At 36.6% G+C, this 23,256-nt stretch overlaps 3 protein-coding genes and 1 pseudogene across 5 annotated transcripts; 1 reads left to right on the top strand and 3 right to left on the bottom strand.

The window, feature by feature from the left end:
* Positions 1 to 206: 206 nt before the first annotated feature.
* Positions 207 to 4,351, bottom strand: LOC137958368 (protein disulfide isomerase-like 5-2; annotated as a pseudogene).
* A 5,652-nt stretch (positions 4,352 to 10,003) lies between these two features.
* Positions 10,004 to 16,389, bottom strand: LOC137958367 (cleavage stimulating factor 64-like). Of its 2 annotated transcripts, XM_068805338.1 has the most exons (10): positions 16,151 to 16,389; positions 15,947 to 16,025; positions 14,182 to 14,356; positions 13,979 to 14,012; positions 13,618 to 13,868; positions 13,456 to 13,533; positions 12,635 to 12,670; positions 12,012 to 12,539; positions 11,110 to 11,403; positions 10,004 to 10,555 (listed from the first exon to the last, which is right to left on the bottom strand). In XM_068805338.1, the coding sequence occupies exons 1-10, from the start codon at positions 16,179 to 16,181 to the stop codon at positions 10,427 to 10,429; spliced, it is 1,635 nt and encodes a 544-aa protein (XP_068661439.1). In that variant the 5' UTR covers positions 16,182 to 16,389; the 3' UTR covers positions 10,004 to 10,426. The 2 variants fall into 2 exon arrangements, with proteins under 2 accessions (XP_068661439.1, XP_068661440.1); XM_068805339.1 differs by lacking the exon at positions 12,635 to 12,670.
* A 777-nt stretch (positions 16,390 to 17,166) lies between these two features.
* On the bottom strand, positions 17,167 to 17,842 carry LOC137958689 (SKP1-like protein 1A). Its single transcript, XM_068805780.1, has one exon. It carries the CDS (start codon positions 17,840 to 17,842, stop codon positions 17,207 to 17,209), a length of 636 nt encoding a protein of 211 aa, XP_068661881.1. The 3' UTR covers positions 17,167 to 17,206.
* Positions 17,843 to 18,638: 796 nt separating this feature from the next.
* LOC137959246 (uncharacterized) lies at positions 18,639 to 22,969 on the top strand. Of its 2 annotated transcripts, XM_068806630.1 has the most exons (6): positions 18,639 to 18,889; positions 20,123 to 20,319; positions 21,376 to 21,477; positions 21,746 to 21,797; positions 22,587 to 22,711; positions 22,801 to 22,969. In XM_068806630.1, exons 1-5 carry the CDS (start codon positions 18,796 to 18,798, stop codon positions 22,697 to 22,699), a joined length of 558 nt encoding a protein of 185 aa, XP_068662731.1. In that variant the 5' UTR covers positions 18,639 to 18,795; the 3' UTR covers positions 22,700 to 22,711; positions 22,801 to 22,969. The 2 variants fall into 2 exon arrangements, with proteins under 2 accessions (XP_068662731.1, XP_068662730.1); XM_068806629.1 differs by having other exon boundaries at positions 22,587 to 22,969.
* Positions 22,970 to 23,256: the final 287 nt, after the last annotated feature.

Raw genomic sequence — 23,256 nt, 5'->3', positions numbered from 1 at the left:
AAGAAAGAAGAAGAAGGCGTGGGAGTGGACATAGGCAAATCACAAAGGACCAAGTATATTCGTCTTTTCAGCTTTTGTTGTTTACTTTTCTTTACTGTCTTCTTCTCTGTAAGGCATCAAACGGAAGCTTTAAGTTTTATATTTTACACAGAAAGATTACGTTCTATGTTTGACAAATTTGCCTGCTAGCTGCATCTTTTTCAGCAAATTCCATTTCTGGTGTAATCTCAATCTATCACAATTGAAGTTAACAACTATAATCTATTTATAGGATGCACATATGACCCTTTTAGTTTGGGTCGTCACTAAGACACTATTGCCTTAGTATGGATTGAAGCTTGTAGACTAACAAACGTTAAAAAAATATGGTTACCAGCAAAAAGGAAGATCAAAAGAAAAAGAAAAGCAGATAATGATGAGGAGCTTCATGTGGAACTGGGACATTATCAGTCTTCTTTGTCTCCAGGTTGGTATTCACTTTCTGGTGCTGAGCTGCCCTCATCCATAGCCTCTTGTGTTTGTTTTCTTGGAGGAATCTCTTCATCTTCGGTACGAGTCATATACTGAACAAGCATAATCAATGCCACTACGAATACTATCAGATACAGAGTGTTGATGCTTATTAGTGAATTGATGAAACCAATGAATGAAGGACCCTTAAAACTTTTGCGTAGTACTTTCCTTCTCTATATCCCTGAAGGAATCTACTAACTTGAGATGCTTGATCCTCTTCATCAAAATTTTCTGAGCCTGTAACCTAATATGCAAAATAATCTAATTAGAATAAGCAGAAACCTTCCTTTAAATCATAATGTATCAATATATACATGGAAACTCCACATGCTCAAGACCTTTCAACTCACACACTCTTCATGAGAAAGAGAGAGAGAGAGAGCTCAGCTGAGAGGAGATCGGAGCTCTCAAGGATTTCCAAGAAATATGTATTGGAATATTGGTTAAATTTGTTTTGCACATCTAACTTCTATATAAATTGCAAAATATCATGACTTTTTGAATAGGAATAGTTGTGAAAAGTTCATCTCACTATCTTATATGAAAAAAGAAATAACCCACACTCAACAGTTAGATCATCTTGTACTGTGAAGAAAGCAGGCCCACATTGTACTAGTTTCATGCACTCAGGGAGTGCAATGGATCTCCGCCATAGACTACCATAAACCTAAGCAATGATCTTTCAGAAAAAAACATAAATCTTAACTTATTTCAGTAAAATAAAGAATTAAAAATGAGAGCATTTTCAGCAGAAGACTCATTTTACAAAGAACATGATAAAATTACTCAGAGAAGTTACTGTCACCCTGTTCATGATGCATATGACCAAAAGCATTCACATCTTCGTCTCACTTAAAGAGATTAGCACCAGCAAACGTAAGGAAAACAAAAACTGAACTATGAATACTGAATTAAGCTAAATTCTAGTCAAAGGATTTGACTTACCATATAATATTCTTGACCTTTCTCCCAGATGAGCATTCTTGGCAGTTTCGTTTTATAATCAATATCAAAGGGATCAACAAAGTCTTCAAATTGCTTGAGACCAACATACACAAATATCAAATCATGATTTGCAGATGCAGCAGCTCTCAAAATCTTGATCAATTCAAAAGAGTTCTGATCTGTTTCATCCTTCAAAACTGTTACAACTAACTTCCTTTCATCATCCCTCAGTAACTTCAAGGTATCATAGTTGATAGACATAGTTAGAGGCAATAAGTTTTGTTTAACAAAATCCTTCAAGAATACCTCTGCAGAATATCAAAATAAGCAGGTTAAAGGCAAAGTACAACTAGCTATTGTGTCAAAACAAATCTGAAGCTGTTTCTGTTTTTTTTTTTTTCAACAGTCAAAGCTACCTTTAAACTTCTGTACTAGAGACCACCAATGAAATAGCACAAATTTTAAGTGTTTTGCTAAAAAAACAAAGACAAAATGACCATAAAAGCACAACGGGAGTCTAAATGCACAGCCTAGGTCTCCTAGGTACTGCACTAAACCAGGGTCTTCTATAGTTGTTCATGTTAAGAAATAGTCCCACATGGATTAGTGAATACAAAGATCTTGAGTTTATTAATTGGGAAAGAGGTTTCCTAAGTTGGCTAGTCATTTTGGTATAGGGCCTTGGACCTAATTTAACATGGTATCAGAGCAGGCACTCATATGTGGGTTTGCACCTAAAAACTATCTACTTGTAGAGCCACAAAAAGAGGGCCTACACCTAAACTATCCACTTGTAGAGCCACAAAAAAGAGGGCCTACACCTAAACTGCCTACTCCTAAATTATCCACTTGTAGAACTACAAAAAAGGGTCTACACGTGAGGGGGAGTGTTAAGGAATAGTCCCACATGGATTAGTGAGTACAAAGATCTTGAGATTATTAGTTGGGAAAGAGGTTTCCTACGTTGGCTAATCATTTTGGGATAGGGCATTGGACCCAATTTAGCAGTTCAACTAGATGCTTCACCTTTGAAGAACTGCCAGAAAAGGACATCTTGGAAGCAAAGATCCAAACAAACACATCCTGATGCTCTTTGGACCAAAAAGGTAATATAAACTTGGAACAGTCCAATAAAACATTGATGGATACTCAAAGGCAAGTCATTTCATAATTCATCAAATTTTTAAAGAGCACATCATTTGATGACTAGGGGTAACAATAATTATCATATGCCTTTAAACATCACTCATTTTGCATTTGTTTTAAAACTAAATCAATTTACCAGATAGGCATCTACTTGATTGACAGGGACCTACTACTTAACAAGCATAGTAACTACTATAATCAGATGAGACCTCAAGTTAAAAGAGAAAAAAGAGAATGATAAAAGTTATATTGCTGGATTTCAGCTCACCTTCAAAAGGACCATAAAAGACACTTCTCTCATTGCACTTAGGATGAAGAACAATCAATGCAGGAACCTTGTCAAAATCCTACCTGACCATAGCTTCCTCAGAGAAATCTTTTGCTATGAAAAACCATACATTTTTCTTGTATCTCTTTGCAAATCCTACAACTGAGGTTTCGTCCAAGCCAAAGCCAATGAAGATGGGATATTCTGTACCAGCTGTTTCAATGAAGTCAATAATTGCAGAGTCTGATTCAAGAAGAGAAATATCTGGCACAGCAAACTTTTTTAAGTATCGAACAATTGATTCAGCTTTACGCGAGCCTGAATAGTCAGTTGGCACCCCATGCATAAAGAGCTTCAAGGTAGGAAACCCACTACACCACATGTGAAGGAGATCAGATCAGAACGACCACAAGATCACTATCCAGATACAAAAATCTAGAGCCAAAGACATGCTTTTTTTTTTTTTCCATGTACATGTCCTCTGCTTCTGGTCCAGAAATATGTGAAATTCAAAGCAGGCCCAACTTCATAAAACCATGAAGGGAAAAATAATAAAAGTTTAACAAAAATCAGAGACAAAAGATAATCAGAATCTTAGACATTGAGGACAGAACTTCAATGATGCTTCCAAGACATCAAGTGAAACCCAATTGCAGAAAATGTCAGTGCTTTTCATTCTTCCTTTTCCCCTGAGAAGAATCATTTTCCATGCAGATAAAGTTAGCTAAGAGTTGGGACATAGATTGCCCTTTCAGACTACGGACAACATAATCAACAAGTATTTAATCAATTCTTCGTTCTTAAACCACTGATTTTTCAGATTATAGAGGTAAGGAAATGCTGAAAATCTGCAATTCCATGACCGGGAGAACATTTTGAATCATTGATTTTATTATTAACTCTTCGGACATCACTTTCCTCAAATCTTCCCAAAATTCAAATATTTCTTCTACCTGAAACATCTAAACCAAATAAGCTATGATAAGGAATCGTATCCCTTTGTATTCGAATAGGAACCAAAAGACGGAGAATGCCGCCTGTAAAACACAAACTAATCCTCAACTTTTACAGCCATTTTTCCTGTTATACAACTGAAAAAGAGCATGCTACCAGATTACTCAAAACCCAACAATAACAGAGGCCCCCAGTACCGAAATCCAAGAACAAAAATAAGAAAATGGAGAATAAAAATCGAAAAAGAAAAAAAAATCAATCGCTGGAAGAGAAAAGAAGAAAATGAGGGCCTCGGGAGACAGCCTCTTGCAGTTCCCGCACAAGGGTGCGTAGAAATCGACAAAGACATAGTCGAAAGTGGAGATGCTGCATCGAAGTTGGATTCGTCGAGCTCCAAGACCGAGCCGTTCAATTCGAAATCATGGGAAGAGACGAATGGGGGTGAGACTATCGCAGCCGCAGCGAGATAGACACACAAGTACGGAAAACGCGGTTGGCTGCATCAGGACTCCGTGGCGTGTCACTGATCCGCCAACGCTCTACTCAGTACTACAGAAACAAGCTTGGGAAACAGCAATCACGAAACGGGATGCAGGTACAGTAACTCAACTAGTCCCACCGTTGGATCTCCTCTCCTATTAGGATCGCTGTTGAAAGAGCTGTCAAATGCCAAAGGAGAAAAAGACGGTCCTGGCCCTCCGTACATTATATCACTTGCTGTGAGGGAGACGGTGACGGTAGTAGGGCCTACTTTCCCCTCACATTTTAATTTTTTATTTTATTTAATAATAAAATAAGATTAAAATGAAATTTACAAGGCGTATAACATTTACATGGAAACAACATTTACCTACCAGACTTCAGCTAAAAATGTATACAAGTGTCCATAAATTCATAATTAGGAAACACAAAATGTATACACCGTGGCGTGTCACTGATCCTCTGAAAATGTTTCAACACTATGTGAAAGAACTCAGCAAGTTCTACTCTTAGTCATAATAAAATTGTGAAACCATATGAAAGAGTCCAAAGAATAATCAAATTCAAAACTTATACATTAATCCTGCATATCTCAATCTACTATTAACCAACGTATACATATCCTTATGCATATCCCGTTCCATGAGATATCACGAAGAATGTCTAATAATAATGACATTGATTTAACATAGAAGCTTATAAAGACATTTAACATAAACATGGATCTATTTCAACTTCCAATCCTCAATAGTATGAATTCACACATTAGTTAATTACACTATATAGATATTCCTTATATATAACACTACATAAGGATGTCCTAGTTAAACACATTAATTAAGTCTTTACCCACGGATACTAGTGAAACACAAACTTTTCAAACTTCACATTGTTCACTTTATTCACACATCCACACCCTTACTGACTTCCCAATTAGGGTCCTTAGTTATCGTGTAGGAGTTATTCTACTCATACTCATATACCCCTATCGGTTTCCCAACAAGGTCCTTATTTCTTATTTAGTTGTCATTTTACTCACACACATCAACTTACTAATTTCCAAGTAATGTTCTTATTCCTCAAATAGAGGTTGCTTTACACACACGTACCCATATTGGTCTCCCAAATAAAGTTGTTATTTCTCATGTAATAGTAGTTCCACTTACATACACATACCCATATCGATTTTTCAATATGGTCTTTATTCCTCATGCAGTGATTTTTTTACACATACTATTATTGGTTTTTCCAATAAAGTCCTTATTTCTTGTGTAATAGTAGTTCCACTTACACACATACCCATATCGATTTTCCAATATTGTCACTATTTTTCATGTAGTGATTGTTCTACACACATATACCCTTATTGGTTTTCCCATTAAGGTTTTTATTCATCCCTACAGATGTTCCTAAACTGGACTCAATAAGTGCATAAACAAAATATTAGTCAGTCCACAACCCTCAATTAGCATCCCAAAAGAGATTATGATTCCCCACTTGGTGTCCCAAGCGACGTCCACATCATTTTGTCAGTATCCTAACAAGGTCCATATAATTCTCCTGAACAACCAGGTGAGGGCCAAACTCCCCACTATAATTGAAGCACACTTATTTTTCCTCTCCTAGTTACCCAATTGAGGCTCAGACTCCTCTATGCAGATAGGGCACAATATTTTTCCTCCCTAGTTATCCAACTAAGGCCCAGATTTCCCACTGCAATTGGAGCACACAATCACTTGGTAAGCATATGCTTAACTCTATATGCCAAGGGTCCAAATCTTAAGGTTTGTTGTATTTATTTATTTATTTTAATTTTGAAGGAATCCATTGTCCCTCACTCTTGTAACTAAGGTCAATTATGACAATTCACTTGAGCCTATTATGAGACTCTAAATCCAAATCTCAAATATTTTATCCACCATTACTACTTACAATTCACTAATTAGTCCATAACTATACTTCAATATGACTAATGGACCTTTCTAGTTATCCAAAAAGACTTATAGACTAACTCATTAGGATTTCAATCCCAATTTCCTAGAACATTGTATTCTTCCTTTTAACTTTAGTCAAGATTTATCAATAAGGGAAGAACCTCTAGAATGTTGTCGATGTCTTTGTATAACACTGCGAGGAAACTAAGGGCAAGACTCAATTGGGATGTAAGTTGACTTTTTAGGCTTCTCCAAGTTAAACAACACAAAAATCTAAAAATACTCCTACACTATTGTTCACTCAAATCCCATAATCTTGTACTTGGTACTTATTTAAGAAAATATCTTCGCCCTAAGATTTTTCAACATTCACTTAGATTTGTTCAATCAATGGATGGCCAACTTTCTGGTTGTCAATAAGATAGTCCATAACAAGACTTGGTTGGTTATCATTGTGGTTGAGACATCACCTTTTAAGTTGAGAGACTCTCTAGTAAGTTCCCTTGAGAGATTCTGGAACCAAAAAAGGAACCCTTGCACCCTAACATCTTACTACCTAAGTTGATGAACTTTTCTGGATTCATTCGAGGAGACTTTCTCATAATAAGTAAACTTGCAACATACTACTTTAGTACGACATCAAGCCCTCAGAAACTCTCTAGTAAGTTCTCCGACTCATTACCCTATAAGATAACAATTTCAAAACCTTGAACCCACGGCACTACCACTCATGTTTACCTAAACAAAACACAGATTCATAGAGTTCAACTCTTTCTTAGTTTAAATCAAAACTATAAATTTCAGAAATCTAATTCAATAAGTTTTTTATCTAGTTAAAACATAAGAAGTATAATCTTCAGAATCAATCCCCTAACTTTAGAGATTCACTTTGGATATTCACCTATTTATGTCTGAAATGGACAAACCTAAAAATTTAGACTCCAAACAATTTCAATCTATTTCAGTCCCTTAATTCAATACTTTCCTCATATCCCACTAATTATAAACTAGTCAATAGAAACATGAAATTTTAGAAGTTCAACCAATGGTTAATCTACTCAACCTTTCAATTTCAGCAACTCCTCCCCTATATCCAACTAACCACACACTGGATCAAACAAAACATAAAATCATAGAATTCTAAACAACATTTAATCTACTCAATTCTCTCCATTTCATCACTTCTTCCTCTATGTTCAAATATTCATGCATATAAACCCAACACACGTATGACATTCCAGGAATTAACTACTATAATCTAACACAGATCACTAATTTTTGTAACCCACACTCTATATTCAGGTAGTTATATCTAAATTGAACAGAATCATGAAATTTCCAAATACTAAATAACTTAAATCCAGTTTACACCTTCAATTTCAACAATCCATATCCCCTACTCAACTAATCATGCTTAAGTTGAACAACGACCTGCAATTCCAGAAATTAAAAACAACACCTATCTTTCCCATACCATCAACTTCAGTGATTCATACTCCATATTCAACTCATTAAACCAAAATCGAATAGTGATATGAAATCCCAGAATCAATGAATAAAACATCCAACTCAGACCTTCAATCCAGGAATCTATATTCAACATTCAACTAACTATGCTTAAATTGATCAAAATATGAAATTTCAGCAATTAAATGTACACCCATCTATCCTTTTTTTTAAATGGTGATGATTTTTGTTAAGGAATAGTCCCACATGGATTAGTGAGTACAAAAATTTTGAGTTTATTAGTTGAGAAAGAGGTTTCCTAAGTTGTCTAATCATTTTGGGATGGGACTTGGACCCAACTTAACATGGTATCAGAGCGGGTACTCATATAAGGGCATACACCTAAATTATCCACTTAGAGAGCCATAAAAGAGGCCCTACACCTAAATTATCTACTTGTAAAGCCACAAAATAGGGCCTACACCTAAAATTATTTCAAAAGAGAGGCATCCCCTGACAACAAGAGATTGAACAAACCCATCTATCGTAGATCTTCAATTTCAATGCTTCTTACTCCTTACTCAATTAACTATGCGAAAATCAAGTAAAGATATTAATTTCTAGAAATCAAGCCAATTAAATATACAACTCAGTCCTTCAATTCTAGAAATCTATTCTCAACATTCAACTAACTATGCTTACATTGCTCAAAAATATGAAATTCCAATAATTAAATCCACACCCATCTATCCTAGATTTCCAATTTCAATGCTTCTTACTCCTTACTCAATTAACTATGCCAAAATCAAGTAAATATATCAAATTCGAGAAATCAAATCGATTAAATATCCAACTCAGACCTTCAATTCCAGAAATCTATACTCAACATTCAACTAACTATGTTTACATTGCTCAAAAATATGAAATTTCAGCAATTAAATCCACACCCATCTATCCTTGATCTCCAATTTCAAAGCTTCATGCTCTATAGTCAAATAATTATACCAAAATCGAATAGAGATGTCAAATTTCAGAAATCAAATGAATTAAAAATCAAACTAAGACCTCCATTCCAGAAATCCATACTCAGCACTCAACTAGCTATACTTAAATTGATCAAAAGTGTGAAATTTCAGTAAGTAAAAACCACACAGATCTGTCCCAGGCCTTCAATTTCAATGCTTCACACCCCTTACTCCATTAATTATACCAAAATTGAATAGAGGTGTCAAATTTCAGAAGTCAAATGAATTTAAAACAAATCCAACTACTCAATTCCAGAAATCCATACTGAGTACACTTCATGCACAAATCTAGTCATACAAAATATCCGAAACTTAAACAACCCTCATCTAAATCAGAAACCTTGATTTAAAAAAATTCAGGCTCGATTCATGACCATTCATGTATGAATTGAACTAAACATAAATTTTTTGAAACCTAACAATCCTAACCTAAACCCAAAATCACCAATTTCGGAAATCAGAATCCAATACACAATCAATTATGCATAAATCAAACAGGGCATAAAATTTTTAAACTCCAGAGTTTAAATCTGAACTCAAACACCTCAGTTCAAACAAAAGATCAATGCTTTCTTTAAAAAAACGAATTAAAAGAAGAAGAAGACGAATTAAAGACGCAAAATCAACGAAAAAACAGACAGTGACTTCAGATTCGTACTTATCCTTCCTCTTTTCCTCCCTTTTGTCCTTCCTCTTTTCCTCCTCTTCCTTTCCTTCTCTCTCACTCTCACTCTCGTTCTCGCTCTCTCTCTCCTTCCTCTTCCTCCTCTTCCTTTCTCCCTCGCGCCCTTCCTCTTTTTATCCCTTTCTCCTTCCTCATCGCCTCCTCTTCCTTTTCCTCTCTCTCGCTCTCGTTCTCTCTCTTCCCCCTTTTTCTTCCTCCTCTTTTCTTCCTCCTCACCGTCTCTCTCTGCTTTTTTTCCTCTTTATTTTTTTCTAAAATGCCCCTAACGATTTTATCAATTCCCGTTGTATCCTATAAGTAACACCAACTGGCTGACAAAATGAAACCATCCCAGTGGTGTTTACCTTAAACCATGGTCGTGAATTGGTTCTGCCACGATTCAGCCTGATTGGCCCAGATTTTGTGGGAGAGGGGAAGGGGGACTCCTCCCTCCTATTTTCCAGCAAGTCTCCTCAAACCACCCTGAGTCCAGAGGGATGATCTGCCCTACCCTGGATTTCATCAGGTCCAAGCCAGTCCTGAGTCGGGATTGCATGGATGCATAACCATGCTTTACAATGCTTTATGCAACAAACTATTAGAACAAGAGGAAATGTTCAGATGGAGGCAAAATTAGTTTAACTCACAAATAGAGCAAATATATTGTAGAGAAACAGGCTATCATTTTCCACATTCAGCACTATATTTTTCTTTTCTACCAAACCAAGAAGTCGAGACAACACCAAAAGGATTACCATTCACAACCGAGCTTTGTCTTCGCAATAATCAGAAACCATGTTATCCTATTTCCTTCTGCTACACATAAAGAATCACAAGACCATTGCTCAGAACCATAATTGCTTTTGATGGTTGGGGCGTTAATAGACCAACCAGCTCTCTGATTGATATGTTACAGATAATGGACACAGGTAGGAGGAGAAAAGTGCTTGATCCTGCAATAAACGAAACTGATTTCCATTGTTGGAGACTATATTACACCTCTGATGGTTGGACGCTGAAATTTTAGATATGCTCAGGTCTTTGATGGAACTCAGCGGAGCATCTGTTGAAGTCGAAGCACTTGCTGCCGTTGCTCCGGTGGCAGTGAATTCAATTGTTCTGATGTGAGGCTCATGACTTGCTGAAGCAGAGCTGACTCTACCCCGGGTAGCAGAACCAGCTGTGCAGAAAAAGGTGGATGGAAATATTAATAAACATGCAACTAGCACCTCATTAAAATAACACAGCGACAAGAAAATCAGCCCAAAAACAAATATCAAAGCAATGTACTAAGGTTGCTCATGAGTAATCCTTGACTTGCATAAACATATTGCACAAATAACAATCATAAAAATAAAATAAAATAGAATTCAATATTCAAATATAATTTTCCTGACTATTTTTAACTGGGAAGTCAAGATAGATTAGTGAATGTGGAATGAAGATGAAACAGCAGTTAGCGGAAAAAAAAAATTAAACAAAAGAAAAATGAAGCTCTAAGATACATGAACATATAAACAAAATTAAATGGAATACAGAGGGGATGCTTCACAAAGTGGGGAAGACCCAATACTAGATTTGTTTGGACACATTCATTGCAGTGTCCCAAACTCTTTTTAAGAACCACTCTTCTGCATCAGGTGAAAACAACCCTTGCCTTAATATTCTATATTCACCAATAAAACAACAATCAGCTAGTAAATGATTACAGACAATTTGATGGTGCATTATCACCTGAGGAGCTTGTTGCTCGGATTGCTGAGCCCCATCAATTGGGCCTTTTAGGTTTGCAGATAGCGAGCTGGTTCTAAAACCTTGCACAGACTCACTCGCATTGGCATTGCTGCCCATTATGCTTGACCCATTGTTCCCATCATCCAACCTCATTAGCTTGGACGGACGAGTTGTTGGGTCCAAAATGTCAATTCGACCCCAACTTGTATCTTGGCCTAATTGAGCATTTGAACTGCCTTCCCTGGAAGCTGTCTCCACTCCATCCAGAAAGATTGAGGAACTTGATGGACCAGGCTGTCACCACAAAAGAGAAACAAAAAGAAAGATTTTTTGAAACATATTAGAGATGATAAGAGTTGTCTTTGTATACAAAGTTATTGATACATATTTGACATTTTTTTTATCAAATTATAAATATCTATGGTTGGTCCGGAAGCTTGTACAGACAAAAAAAGTAACTAAGTCTCAGGATTTAGACTTTATTTCAATCATTGGCAATATCTAGAAGGTAATGATTTCATGAAATTACTACCTGAATGTAATAGGTTTATATTTGATGCAAAAAAAAATTACAGTGGATTTGAATTTTTTTACTTTCTAATTTTTTTCTAGTGATAAGATATGACTCTTTCTAAATTGCAGTGTTATTATTACGTGCCAAATATCTGAAACTTGTGCAAAAACAAGTAGCAGCAAACTCCCAATATATGCTTTTATTTTATGCTGTCTGGGAGCAAAAAATTTCATGTAAATACCATATTTTTCTTCAAAAAAGTTACTACCGGTAAATATAGAAGACTATCTTATTAAACATTTTCTTTACAGTTCGACTGAGATCATCGAATTCGCATTACTCCTTTTATGTGTATAGGTCTGCAGGGGGTGTGAGAGAGAGATCATACCTGAAAATTTGTCTGAGCTGGTAGAGGTCGAGGAATAGAATTTGAAAGAGACATCTGTGAATTGTTTACTACAGTGAGTGCTCCAACTCTTGCCTTGTGCTGAAGCAAAGGCTGTTGAACTTGTTGCTTCTGACTTCCTTTCGGAACCACTACAGAGGGAGTAGATTGTGGCCTAACAGCGGAACCTGTGAGTGGCTGCTGGGGACTTATTGATGGAGCTGATTGAACTCCAGTAATAATTTGAGTTTGTGCATGCTGAGAGTACTGAGAAAGCATAGGCTGCATGAGAGATTGTCGTTGGAGTGGGAGGGAGGATGAACTCTGGCCTATCAAAGCTTTGATTGGTGAGCCAGAGGGGGGCACCAATTGACCTTCTGGTATTCTGGGAAGCAGCCCAAGCTGTGCACTGCTAGCACTCTGCAAAGGAAGTGTTTGACTAATCTGAGATGGATGAGTTAACTGATTATCCTCTTGTATTGATGACTGTTGAATTGAGCTGGACGACTGCCGAATATTGGGCATCTGCAACTGCACATTGAAAATTAACATAAGAACTTTATTTTGGAGTGAATCCTCAAATTGCAGACGTATAATAGATTTTTAAGCAGATATACAAGACCCACCACTTGTGGAGTCACCATACCAAGCATTATCTGTGCCTGCAGAGATCCACAACAAGCAGAGTCCAAGTTAAGTTTAATCCAAAGAAATCACACCTAGAACTGTTCACAATAGCCCAGGGTAGGTGGTTGCCTAGTAGCTGACACCTAATTTTTTTGCTGCAGCTGAATTAGTTTTTGCTGCAACTAAAAATAGGAGGTTTGCTTGCCGGTCTATGTAAAGCAGTCAACAAATCATGTAAGTGATGCTTTAGCAAAGAGGTGGTTGGGCTTCAATCTCTTATTGTTAAACCCTCCCCCTTCCTAATCTGGTTTTCTTTCTTTTTTCAGCTTTTCAGTTCTAGTTCAATCATCACCATTTCAAAGGCTTTTCACGAACAAGGCCAATTCTCTATTTCAGAAAGGTTGCTTATAGCTTCAGCTGAAAGAATACAGGCTTGCTTCCTCAATTATCACATGTGTTGGAAATTCACAGTTAACAAGCATTATGAGCAAACATAGGTATCTAGAGTTGCCAAATCAGGGGGTTTCTAGAGTGTGGTTTTGGGTTTAAGTCTTAGCAAGAGTACTGGGTGTAGTGTTTGTAAAATCAACATCCAAAAAAATCATTAGATTATCATGATGCTATTGGATCAATTTTTCCTCTGTACCCATTTTTTAAGAGCACAAATTGGGGTAGTTTCTGCAACTAGTAGTATTTTTAAAGTATTGCATGTCAATAAAACAATCCTTAAATTGATTGCCCCAAATAGTAGCCACCAATTCCTCTTACAATGGTTTGAGAGTCCTTCTCAGAGGGTAAGTTTGATCAGTAACCTACTAACCTGAAAGAAAGCTTTCAATAGAGTAGGACTTGATAGCAATAGTTGGCGAGCCAATGCTTTATTCTGTTTAGCCATTGTCTGCAATAAGAATATCACATATTTTAAAGCCCCTTCATGTATGAACACTTAAAAGACACAATGACAAGTGAAAGTATATACTACCTTCAATTCAGACATGACTTCATACAATTGGGAGCGAGACATTTTTGCCAAATAGTGAGTTAGTGGATCATTTCCTAAACTAGATTGACTCTGAAACCCCATTTGGTTTGACTGACCAATAGTGATTTGTCTATCACCCAAGGTCCCGGCCATTACAGATGCTGCAGTCAAAGCTAATTGAATGCCAATCGACTGATGGAGAGAAGGATCTGCATGTACTGCAACACCACTACCTGAAGGTTTCTGAGCATCTGAAATGATAACAAATATTATCATACAGAGATCAGAACTTCAAGGCAGTATTAGCAGAAGAGACAGCAATACAAAAACAAAATCATGTTGGAATAAGAAGCAGACTAACCAGTGGTTGATGCCAACCCTGGTCCACCTCGACCCTGCACCATAAAACTTCCCATTAATATGTAAACAAGTAGCTGAGAAAGTAACAATCCTTCCAAGAAACAACTAAAATCTATCTTAATATTGAATTGCTTTCCATTACTTGGCATGGGATGTCAAATATATCATACACAAACAAGATAATGCCAGTTATTTATATTATACCTGTTCTCGATTTCTGTCAGATCCTTTATCATTTTCAGCAAAATCAACTCGCAATTGCCGACCATTGATCTCATATCCCTGGAGATTGCGGCGAGCACTGAGAGCCGTCTCTTCATCCTTGTACTCACAGAACCCATAACCTTTTGGCTTCCTAGTTTCTCTATCAAGAACTAATCTGAAATAAAAAGAATTAATTTGTCCATAACCATACAACCATTAGAGAAATAAAAATACAGTACAAATATGAAGTTATCTTGTTACTTCATAGAATGCAAAAAGATCTCAGTTCTTAAACATATAGCTAGCAGAAAACCCATCACAAAAACAGAATCCAACAGTGATGTCCATCCTGGTAATAATTTAATAAGTAGAACGTGTTCATTGAGGACATTTTTTGCTATTATTTGCATAAATAACTTGCTCAACTCTAAAACATAAATCACTTGATATAGGAAAGAAGCAAGTTTGCACTCGCCTGTAATGACTTTTCTGTTATCATAAAGTTCCTGTTGCTGATCTCCTCTTCCAACTTCCAAATTATCTCCATAAAATGCAAGCATTGAATTGTGCCATCAGAGAACTTTCTTTTTCTTAAAAAAAAATGGTGCCTTATCCATGTCCTCTCTGAGCACTATAGCTTGGACATCAAGAACAGTAACAAGCCATCAGTTTATTTAGGCTTCAAGATACTCTTGATTGGAAAGCCTAAAATTCTCATTCTATGATTCCAAAGGACCTAATCGCTCCAAAAGCACGATCTTGAATTTTTCTATCAAGAAAACATCTCAATGAGAAAGAACACTAAGGACATTTCCCTTTCCTTTGACTATGCCAATCCAGATCTTAGTATCTAGTTGACCTAATAAAAATGTAGTTCATTTTCAACCACAATCTCCAAATGTACAGCTCTTCCTTCATGCACTGAGCAAAGGATGATTAATTCTTTTATCTATTTTTCTTTTAATGAGAAGGTTCAAAGTTTCTTGTTCATCACTCGCTGACATTAATTACCTTCAACGAAACCATCCTTATTCCAAATACGGGTCTCAATTCTAATATTTTTTTAGCTCACCTAATTGAAGCACCTACATGTTCAACCACATATTTCACTTAAATACATTTTTTTCTTTTTCTGAAAGCACTCTACATATTCACTTTCATGGAAACCATATAAATAGAGGATGTATTCCTCAGTAGTTGGTCTAGAAAAAAACTGCTAGCCCAGTGAATTGGCCTTCTTAGTACAAGTCCATGCAGAGAAGAACAACTCCAGAGGAAGCTAACCAGCAAATGATAATCTTTCGCTTCTAAATATTTACTCACATTAGGTCAGTAATAACTAAATATTAATTAAAAACTATATCGAGAAAAGACATCATTAATCTCTAAGAGGTCAACGGTTTTACACACCCTGATACTATAGAACTCAGCCAACATGACGCATCAAAGTTCAAAACTTAGGCCAAAAGAGAATCCGTGTTCAACATCACTAACAGTTCTTAAGGCCACTTGAATTACTTTGGATCCACGTTCATTTAATAGAATTTTTTTTACCTCCACAAGCTTTTAGACATTCGGTTGGTAATCACCGATATTGTTTGTCAAAGTAGAAAGGAAAGGCTCAGTGTCAAATTCATAGAAAAAAACTAGCCAAGACGGTGTTTTCCCGCTGCTAAACCATGGAAACAAAATGACAGGACGGAACCGGAACCGGGAAACTCAACGGAAACGGAAGAATTCAAATATTAGGGTTTTCACGACGAACCTGAACGAGACGACGGGTCCTACCTCCTCGCAGATTTGTATCAACTGCTCCTCCGTGGCATCGTACGGTATGTTCCCAACTGCCACCAATCAGATAAAGAAAGATGTTAAAAAAGTTGAAGAAAGATGTTCAAAAAGTTGATACTTGGAAACAAAATTTATACTAGGAGAGAAGGGAAGAAGGAGATCTACTGTCATCACTGACCAAAGACGCAACGGTGTTGAGAGGTGGCCATTGCAAGAGCTTATCATGCTTCTTTCTCATTGTGCTGTTTCCGTAGGCTTAGCAGCGGGAGCCGGGAGGACATGATTTAAGGCTCTGTACGGATTGAATCTTGTATGAGGACGGATGGGACCAGGGACTCGGTCTCGGGTGCCTGAAAGGCTCAAATGCAACTCCCGCCCTGGAGGTTAGGTTTTTCAATTTTCCCGTTCGGTTTTCCGGTAAAAGATGAAGTGAGACCACACTTGTGGGTCACCGACAGCACGAGATCGTTGGATGTGAATCAATGAAACATGAAATCTATAATTGAACGGTAATTTACTGGTTCATATCCTCTGCATCCCCATTTTTTCTTAGAAAGAACTTCTGAAAATTGATAATTTATTTTTTATGTGAGATGTGAAATTAAAATGTGGATCCACCCACTACGATGGCATAGCTTCCTCCTGTTTTTTTTTATTATATAACATATATATATAATAATAATCATCACTTCTACCAAAATATTATATACTAAAGAAGAAGAACAGTCCCCTGAGTCCTGGAGGCAGATCTGAAGAAGAAGCAAACCACATGAATCGAATACAATTGCAAGGTACTTTGCAGTTACAAGCATAAGCAGCACTGTTTCATGGCAAAAAGGTTCAATGAATGAATGAAAACTCCAAGAACAAAACATACAATAAAACTACTTCTGCAAAAATCTAAGGAGATAAACAATAACGAAGGCAATGAATCATCAAAAATAACGAATCATGTATTTCGTCGTTGATCTAATCAAGAAGGGTAAATTTGGTAGCGTAGGAAAAAGGATTTCAAAAGTTTCCAGACCACAAGACTTTCTTGCACACAAAGAACCTAATGTATTCTTACCCGCGCGCTCACAGACACGCACACGCCAAGGAAACAAAGGCAATTACAGGCTAGCATATTTCAAGTTTAGGATTCCGACTCGGTTGATTGTTTTTACTGCTACAGTTTCTCTGAGTCATCACCATCGAACCTATTCGCCTGCTGCCGCTCGGACTGTGACCCACACTAGCGCTGGGGCTGAGACTCTGATCTTGTCGCTTCTTGGTTCACAGGCTCAGTCTGTCCAATCCATGGCTGGGGCTGGGACTCGGTCTGATCACTAGCCTGCTGCAGTGGCTTCTCCTGAGGTTGGTACTCGGGATCTGATACTGGAGGCACATACTGGGGATCCCCTTCGAACGCCCAGGGGTTCTTCGTCCTTATCTCAATCTCCTCTTCCGGGGTAGAATCGTTGACAATGTTGAACATATCACGGATCTCCTGGGGATACTTGCCACTGATCATGCTTGCGGTCTTGTCGAGCGCGAGATCCAGAAGGCCCTGAATGTTTAAAAAGTTGGCAGCGAGAAGGAGATCGCGTAGGGTGACATGATCCACATCTATGAATTCCTTTTCCCACTCCTCAATCTCCATCTTGCTCTTCGCCGGACCCTTCACCTGCGATGCTCTCTGGTTACAGTACTCCACAACCTTCCCCAGGATTTCACTTTTCACACTGGGAATCGGAATGGCGACATTGTCATGCTCACATTCCAGGAAATGCTTGACCGTCTTCAACATGGCTACAACATTCTCATCAACTTCAAAAACCTCCCTATCGCCGCTTTCTAGAGTCACCCTCTTCTGTTTGGAAGAAGACATGTTGCATTATAGCTGAACAAGCGCCAGCTTCACAGAGGGATGCACTTATAGTTAATACCCACCTGACAGTCGCGCAACTCGAGGTCCGTACAGCACTTTTAAACTGTCGTACGTTAAAATTAAAAATAATAATTTTAAGGGTTTTTGTTTATAAATTAATAAATAATGACTCCTGTTAACTTAATAAATTATTTAATTTTAAGGGCTTTTAAAACCCTAAATCCTCACAATCAATAATATTAAGTTTTCAAAAATTTTGGAGAATTTATAACTAAATAATTAATAAATCCAATTAATTGACTTTAATATTTTTTATTAAATAACTATTAAGTTATTATTAATAATTCATTATTGCTAAATTATCAATTACAAGTAATTTAATAATATATTTTTTACAACTTTATTATTAATATTAATTAGTGCTAGTTGTTATATTTCAAAACAATTATTACTCTATCAGAAGTTAGTACTTAATTATCATTAGTTATTATTTCTATTATTTAAAGATATATCAAAGCAGTAGTTATTATTATATTTTATTGGCATTAATTAATTAATAATAATACTAAACTAATAATTTTTAACTACTTTCGAAATCTATATTACTGGTATTATTATTATTATTATATATTAAAGTATTAAATAATAATTATAGTTTTATTTTAATTATTAGTTATTTTTATTATTATCCATAATTATTGGTCCGTGTTAACACCAACTCATTAAATGGGTCAATCGGTTGTAGTCAAATCATTTTTCAGCTCTCCGGACATGCACCTGGAGGACGCGGCGACTGGCCATTGGCTCAATTCGAGGCGGTTAAACGCGGGATGTAGACCTGATGGTTTGGGGATCTTCTTTGCTTGCTCATAGCTGGAATTGAAGCAAGCCCAGTGCACACTGTCAGCATTTCAGCAATCCTTGCTCCTATCAGCCGAAACCTGAAGGGGATCATGGTTCCTCCGCCCGACGACGTTTGTCCCATCTGCCATGATCGATTCGCTGTCGCTTCAGCTTGCCAAGCCAACTGTTCTCACTGGTTCTGTGGTTTGTTTATCCTTTGATCTTTGCTTCTCTATCAACCAAATCCATAGGGACATCATGTCAAATTATGCTTCCTCTTCTCAATTTTGAGAATAATGGGTGTTAAGACTGTGGGTTGTGAGGTCAAATTAGGGAGTAGACTGTTAAAAATTGAGATTTCTTGGTTCAGAGTTTCTGCCATTTATTAAATTTTTTACGTTTTTTGTGACCAAGGTGTTATTGAAGATGATCGCCTAGCTCTGTTGCTTCTACGGAACTATTGAATTGATATTTTACCTGTTTAAACTTTGCCCTTCTTGAATTTGGTTATGAATTCCGATGGTTTATTGACTAAATGGCAGGGAAGGAGGTAGGACACAAGACTTCATTGTTATTTAGTTGAACATACACGGTCGACTCTTGTTTACGTAGTTTAGGCTTGTCGACCTTGTTTCTTTTCTTTTCTTTTTAAAATTTCTTTATTTACTATTTTGAAAGGCATGGAAGCATGCACTTCCGGTCTCTTCAAAAATATATACTCAAATTTTGATGTTGAACTGTTCAGATTCTTAGACTGGGAAATGCTAGGTACCTACGTATCGTCGAGTTTAATGGCCAAATTTTAGGTTGTTAACTCAATCTATTTGGGCTGTGGCAGAACTATTTTTTTTCCTTTGGCCATCGTGATAGCTCACTTGGATTATGTCGGATTCATATGAAATCATTCAAAGAAAGTATAAGAATGTATTATTTCCAAAAAACAAAGTATAAAAATGCATTAGGTTTTCTTGGCGTAGTTTAAGCTCTATCATTTGCTCAATTTTTCTGGACCTACCCTTGTTTTATCTCTAATGTGTATGTTGGTTTACTGGATGCCATTCTCTTGGGTAATGTTCTGAGCTTAATGCCTCCTTAGGAAGGCCGTTCTGCTTATGAACATGTGGATGTATTCTGCTTATGAACATGTGGATGTATTCTGTTTTTTGTTACACATGTTCATGTGGTTTCAACAAGAAATTTCGTCAAACTCCTTTGATCTACAGTGAGTCATCTGCTTATTATCTTTTTTGTCTGTCATGAAAAAACAAAAGGGAGCTGTGGACCAGTTGTTATTATTCTATTGCATAATTAACTGGGTGACTGACATGTTTAAACTCATTACTCCAGAATCCAGACTTTAGAATTTGCAAGTGGGACAGGAAGTGCAAATCTTTTCCTGAAGTTATCTTTGTTTTTCTGAATTTTGTGATGGCACAGCTCATTGTATAATGCGGGTGTGGCAACACGGATCTACACTTCAGCCATGTAAATGCCCTATATGTCGCCGTCAGATAACGTTGTTAATACCCTCAGATTCCAGAGTTCACCGCAATAACTCGGAGGCGGGACATGCTATGGAAATGATTGAAAAATACAACCGTCTATTTGGCGGAGGATCACACAGTCTTGTGCAGGTATACACATCTATAAATATAAAATTTTTGTAGATTTAGACTTTTTAGTTGGGAGCAAAACGGTGACATTCCAAAGAGTTTTATGTTTATGACTTTATTGGTGTATGTTGCTTCGACAATTTAGGAGGGTGCTACTCTTTGGGGTTACATAGATATCAAGTTTTTGAGTTTGGTTGTTCCTTACATTTTCTTTGAATACATCATGGTAGAGGCAGTAGAATATTAAAGAAGGTCTACATGGTTTCTTTATTGTTGGCTTTAATCATTTATGTTCAGGAACAAAAAAATTCCATTTGAATCTTTACATGAGAAAATTTTCATGGCAAGCTTCTTTGAAGAGCTCTCACTGATTTATTTTACCTTTCATAAAATTTTTCTTGTTTATTCTTTGCCATTTTGATAGATATTAGCATTATGGGTGCATTTCTGATGGGTTCAGCTTGCTGTACCAAGGTGGATTTCTTACTTGTATCTTATGGAGGTTCTTAGCTTGTTTATTGGTTCTACATTTGTACTTCTTTGAATCTACATAGTTCGCAAGCTCAAAACTTCAATCAAAACTATCTAGAAGCTCCCAAGTGGAGTGGTTTATTATTGGTTATTTATTTACTTATTTATTTATTTATTGTTGAGCCTGCACCTGAGAAAATTTTAGCCATTTCTATTGATCTGTTCTTTGATTACCACAGGAAGGGACCTCACAAATGAATTAGAAAGGTTGAACCATGTTTTGTATATGTAATTCTAGCGTCATAATCAGAAGCATGTAGTTGATATATATTGGTTTAGGTTCATCAAGAGTTAAGTCATCCATTGAGAAACTTGTCCAGGCCTTTTGGCTTGTTTTTATGTTTAAATTATTAATGTTGACTTAAGTAGAGTTTTGAATTCAATGTCTGGCTGGTTTTGATGATCTTTGGATTCTTAAATGAAAAATGCTGAACTGACGATAAATTCTAATTGCTTTTCCTTTGCAAAAACTTCTTATTTTAAGTCATTGTAGTGCTGTTTTCTTTTAATGCTAATGGTGTGTTCCTTTCCCATTTTCTTCAACAGAGGCTACAAGACCTGCCATTTCTAATCCGAAGGTTGTTAGGGGAATTGATGAATCCTCAACGGTCTCTGCCTCTTGTACTCAGAGTTCGTGCTGTTCTGGCAGTTAAGTGCCTACCTCAAGTCGCTTTTATGCCCTGTTGAGATATGTCTATTTATGTATTTGTTCCTGTGTTTCTTTATGCAACGTCAGATTTTATTTTCATTGAGTTGCTCTGCTTGTTATTTCTCCAATGTTTTCACGTAGGATGGTAGTACTAGCATGAGATTCTTAGTGAAACATAATTTTTTTTTCTAAGCCCTCTATTAATTCAGAGTTTCTTATTCTCTTAATTTTAGTATTCTCTTCCTGATGACAATGTAATCTTTTCAGATGCTACTAAGTGCAGCCTATGTGATCAGCCCTGTGGATATTATTCCTGAAGGTATCTATGTACTAAATTGATTTATGTGATGTGCAATGTTTACCTGGATTTGTGTGCCCGAAGACAGAAAAGAAGTTCACTAGTTTCTTGTTGCTGCACTTCTTTTCAGGTTTACTCTCATTCCCCTAAAAAATGCTAAAATTACTCTAAACCCTTCAAAAATCACAAACTATTATCAACCTTCAACTCTTTTTTTTTTTTTTTTATGCCTGTAATGGTAAAAATGCATTCATTTTTATTAAATTCTAAGAGTTAAATACACGTAAATTTTTAAAAGAGGGACCTACCTTTTTGTTTGCGTTCTTTGGGGGGTGTTGTTTGGTGGTTTGTTGGATGGAGGGTTTCGAAAATATGTAGGTCTTGGATGCCTTATCCTCTTAAAGTGAGACATGAATACGTGCTTTTCAAGCCTCTTAGTCGACCATGTTTTGTCAATCTAATTCTTGGATTTGTATTTCACGCTTGTTGGTGGAATTTTTAGGGAAGCAAGAGAAAGGAAGGAGAGAGGTCTAAAGGTAAAGCCAAAAAAGAAAAAGAAAGGGAAAAATAATAAGGAATTTTTGTTCTTGTTTAAATGAAGCTAATGGTAGGGAATGTAATTCTGTGTAGGTGGACTGTTATCCAGACTGGTAATGTAAGTAATTACATTTGAGAAAGCATATGAAAGTATAATAAAAAATATGGAGTGTGTCTTGTAATGTAGTTTTTTTTTTTTTTTTTTTTTGGAAAAGCTTATTTGTTAACTTTTTATATCTACTTTAGATACTGACGATTTCCATATGTGAACAGCGCTGTTTGGAATAGTGGGTTTTATGGATGATCTTCTGATCGTGTTAGTTGTTTTCCTCCATCTTAGTGCTCTATACAGATCAGCACTGGTTTATCGGCATGGAGGAACATAAGGGTTACCTCTTGTCAGTACTAGGATTCTTAAATTTGAAATAACTTTTACTGATCATTTCTTGTTGATTCTGTATACTGACGATGAGTGTAACTTTGGCAGGATTGTTCCCATAATACCGTTGGAACTTACTATTGTGTTATCATAGCATGTCTATGGATCCATTTGAATATATATCTGTAAAGGTTTGCATGAGGTTGAAGTCCGACATCAAGTTTATTGTCCGACTTCAGATTCTAGATGGAGTCTAGTGTCAGTAGAATTGGAAGAGTGTCTAAATTGTTTTATGGTTCTGACCATTCTTTGTGTGCCATAAATTGATCGCCATGGGGAAGCAGTTTTATACGAAAAGATCAAAACGGATTTTAAATTGCAGTATGCTAGATGTTTTGAAAACCAAATTCAGCTAGTTAAATTGGGCAGGTCAGTGACTTGGAATTTGGGGGATCAGAGTGGGGGGGGTGCCGATGAGTTCTTCAATTCTCGGCGGTTCTTGATAGAAAGGTAAAAAGAGTCACCCTGTTGGGAGGTGCTAAATATGATTGGGAGTATGGTGTA

Source organism: Aristolochia californica, unplaced genomic scaffold, assembly GCF_029961685.1.
Source record: "Aristolochia californica isolate CCGP_79_NKW_82.1479 unplaced genomic scaffold, dmAriCali1.0.hap1 SCAF_3, whole genome shotgun sequence".
NCBI lineage: Eukaryota > Viridiplantae > Streptophyta > Magnoliopsida > Piperales > Aristolochiaceae > Aristolochia > Aristolochia californica.
Note: the sequence above shows the minus strand (reverse complement) of the source record. Positions and strands in the feature narration are given on the sequence as shown.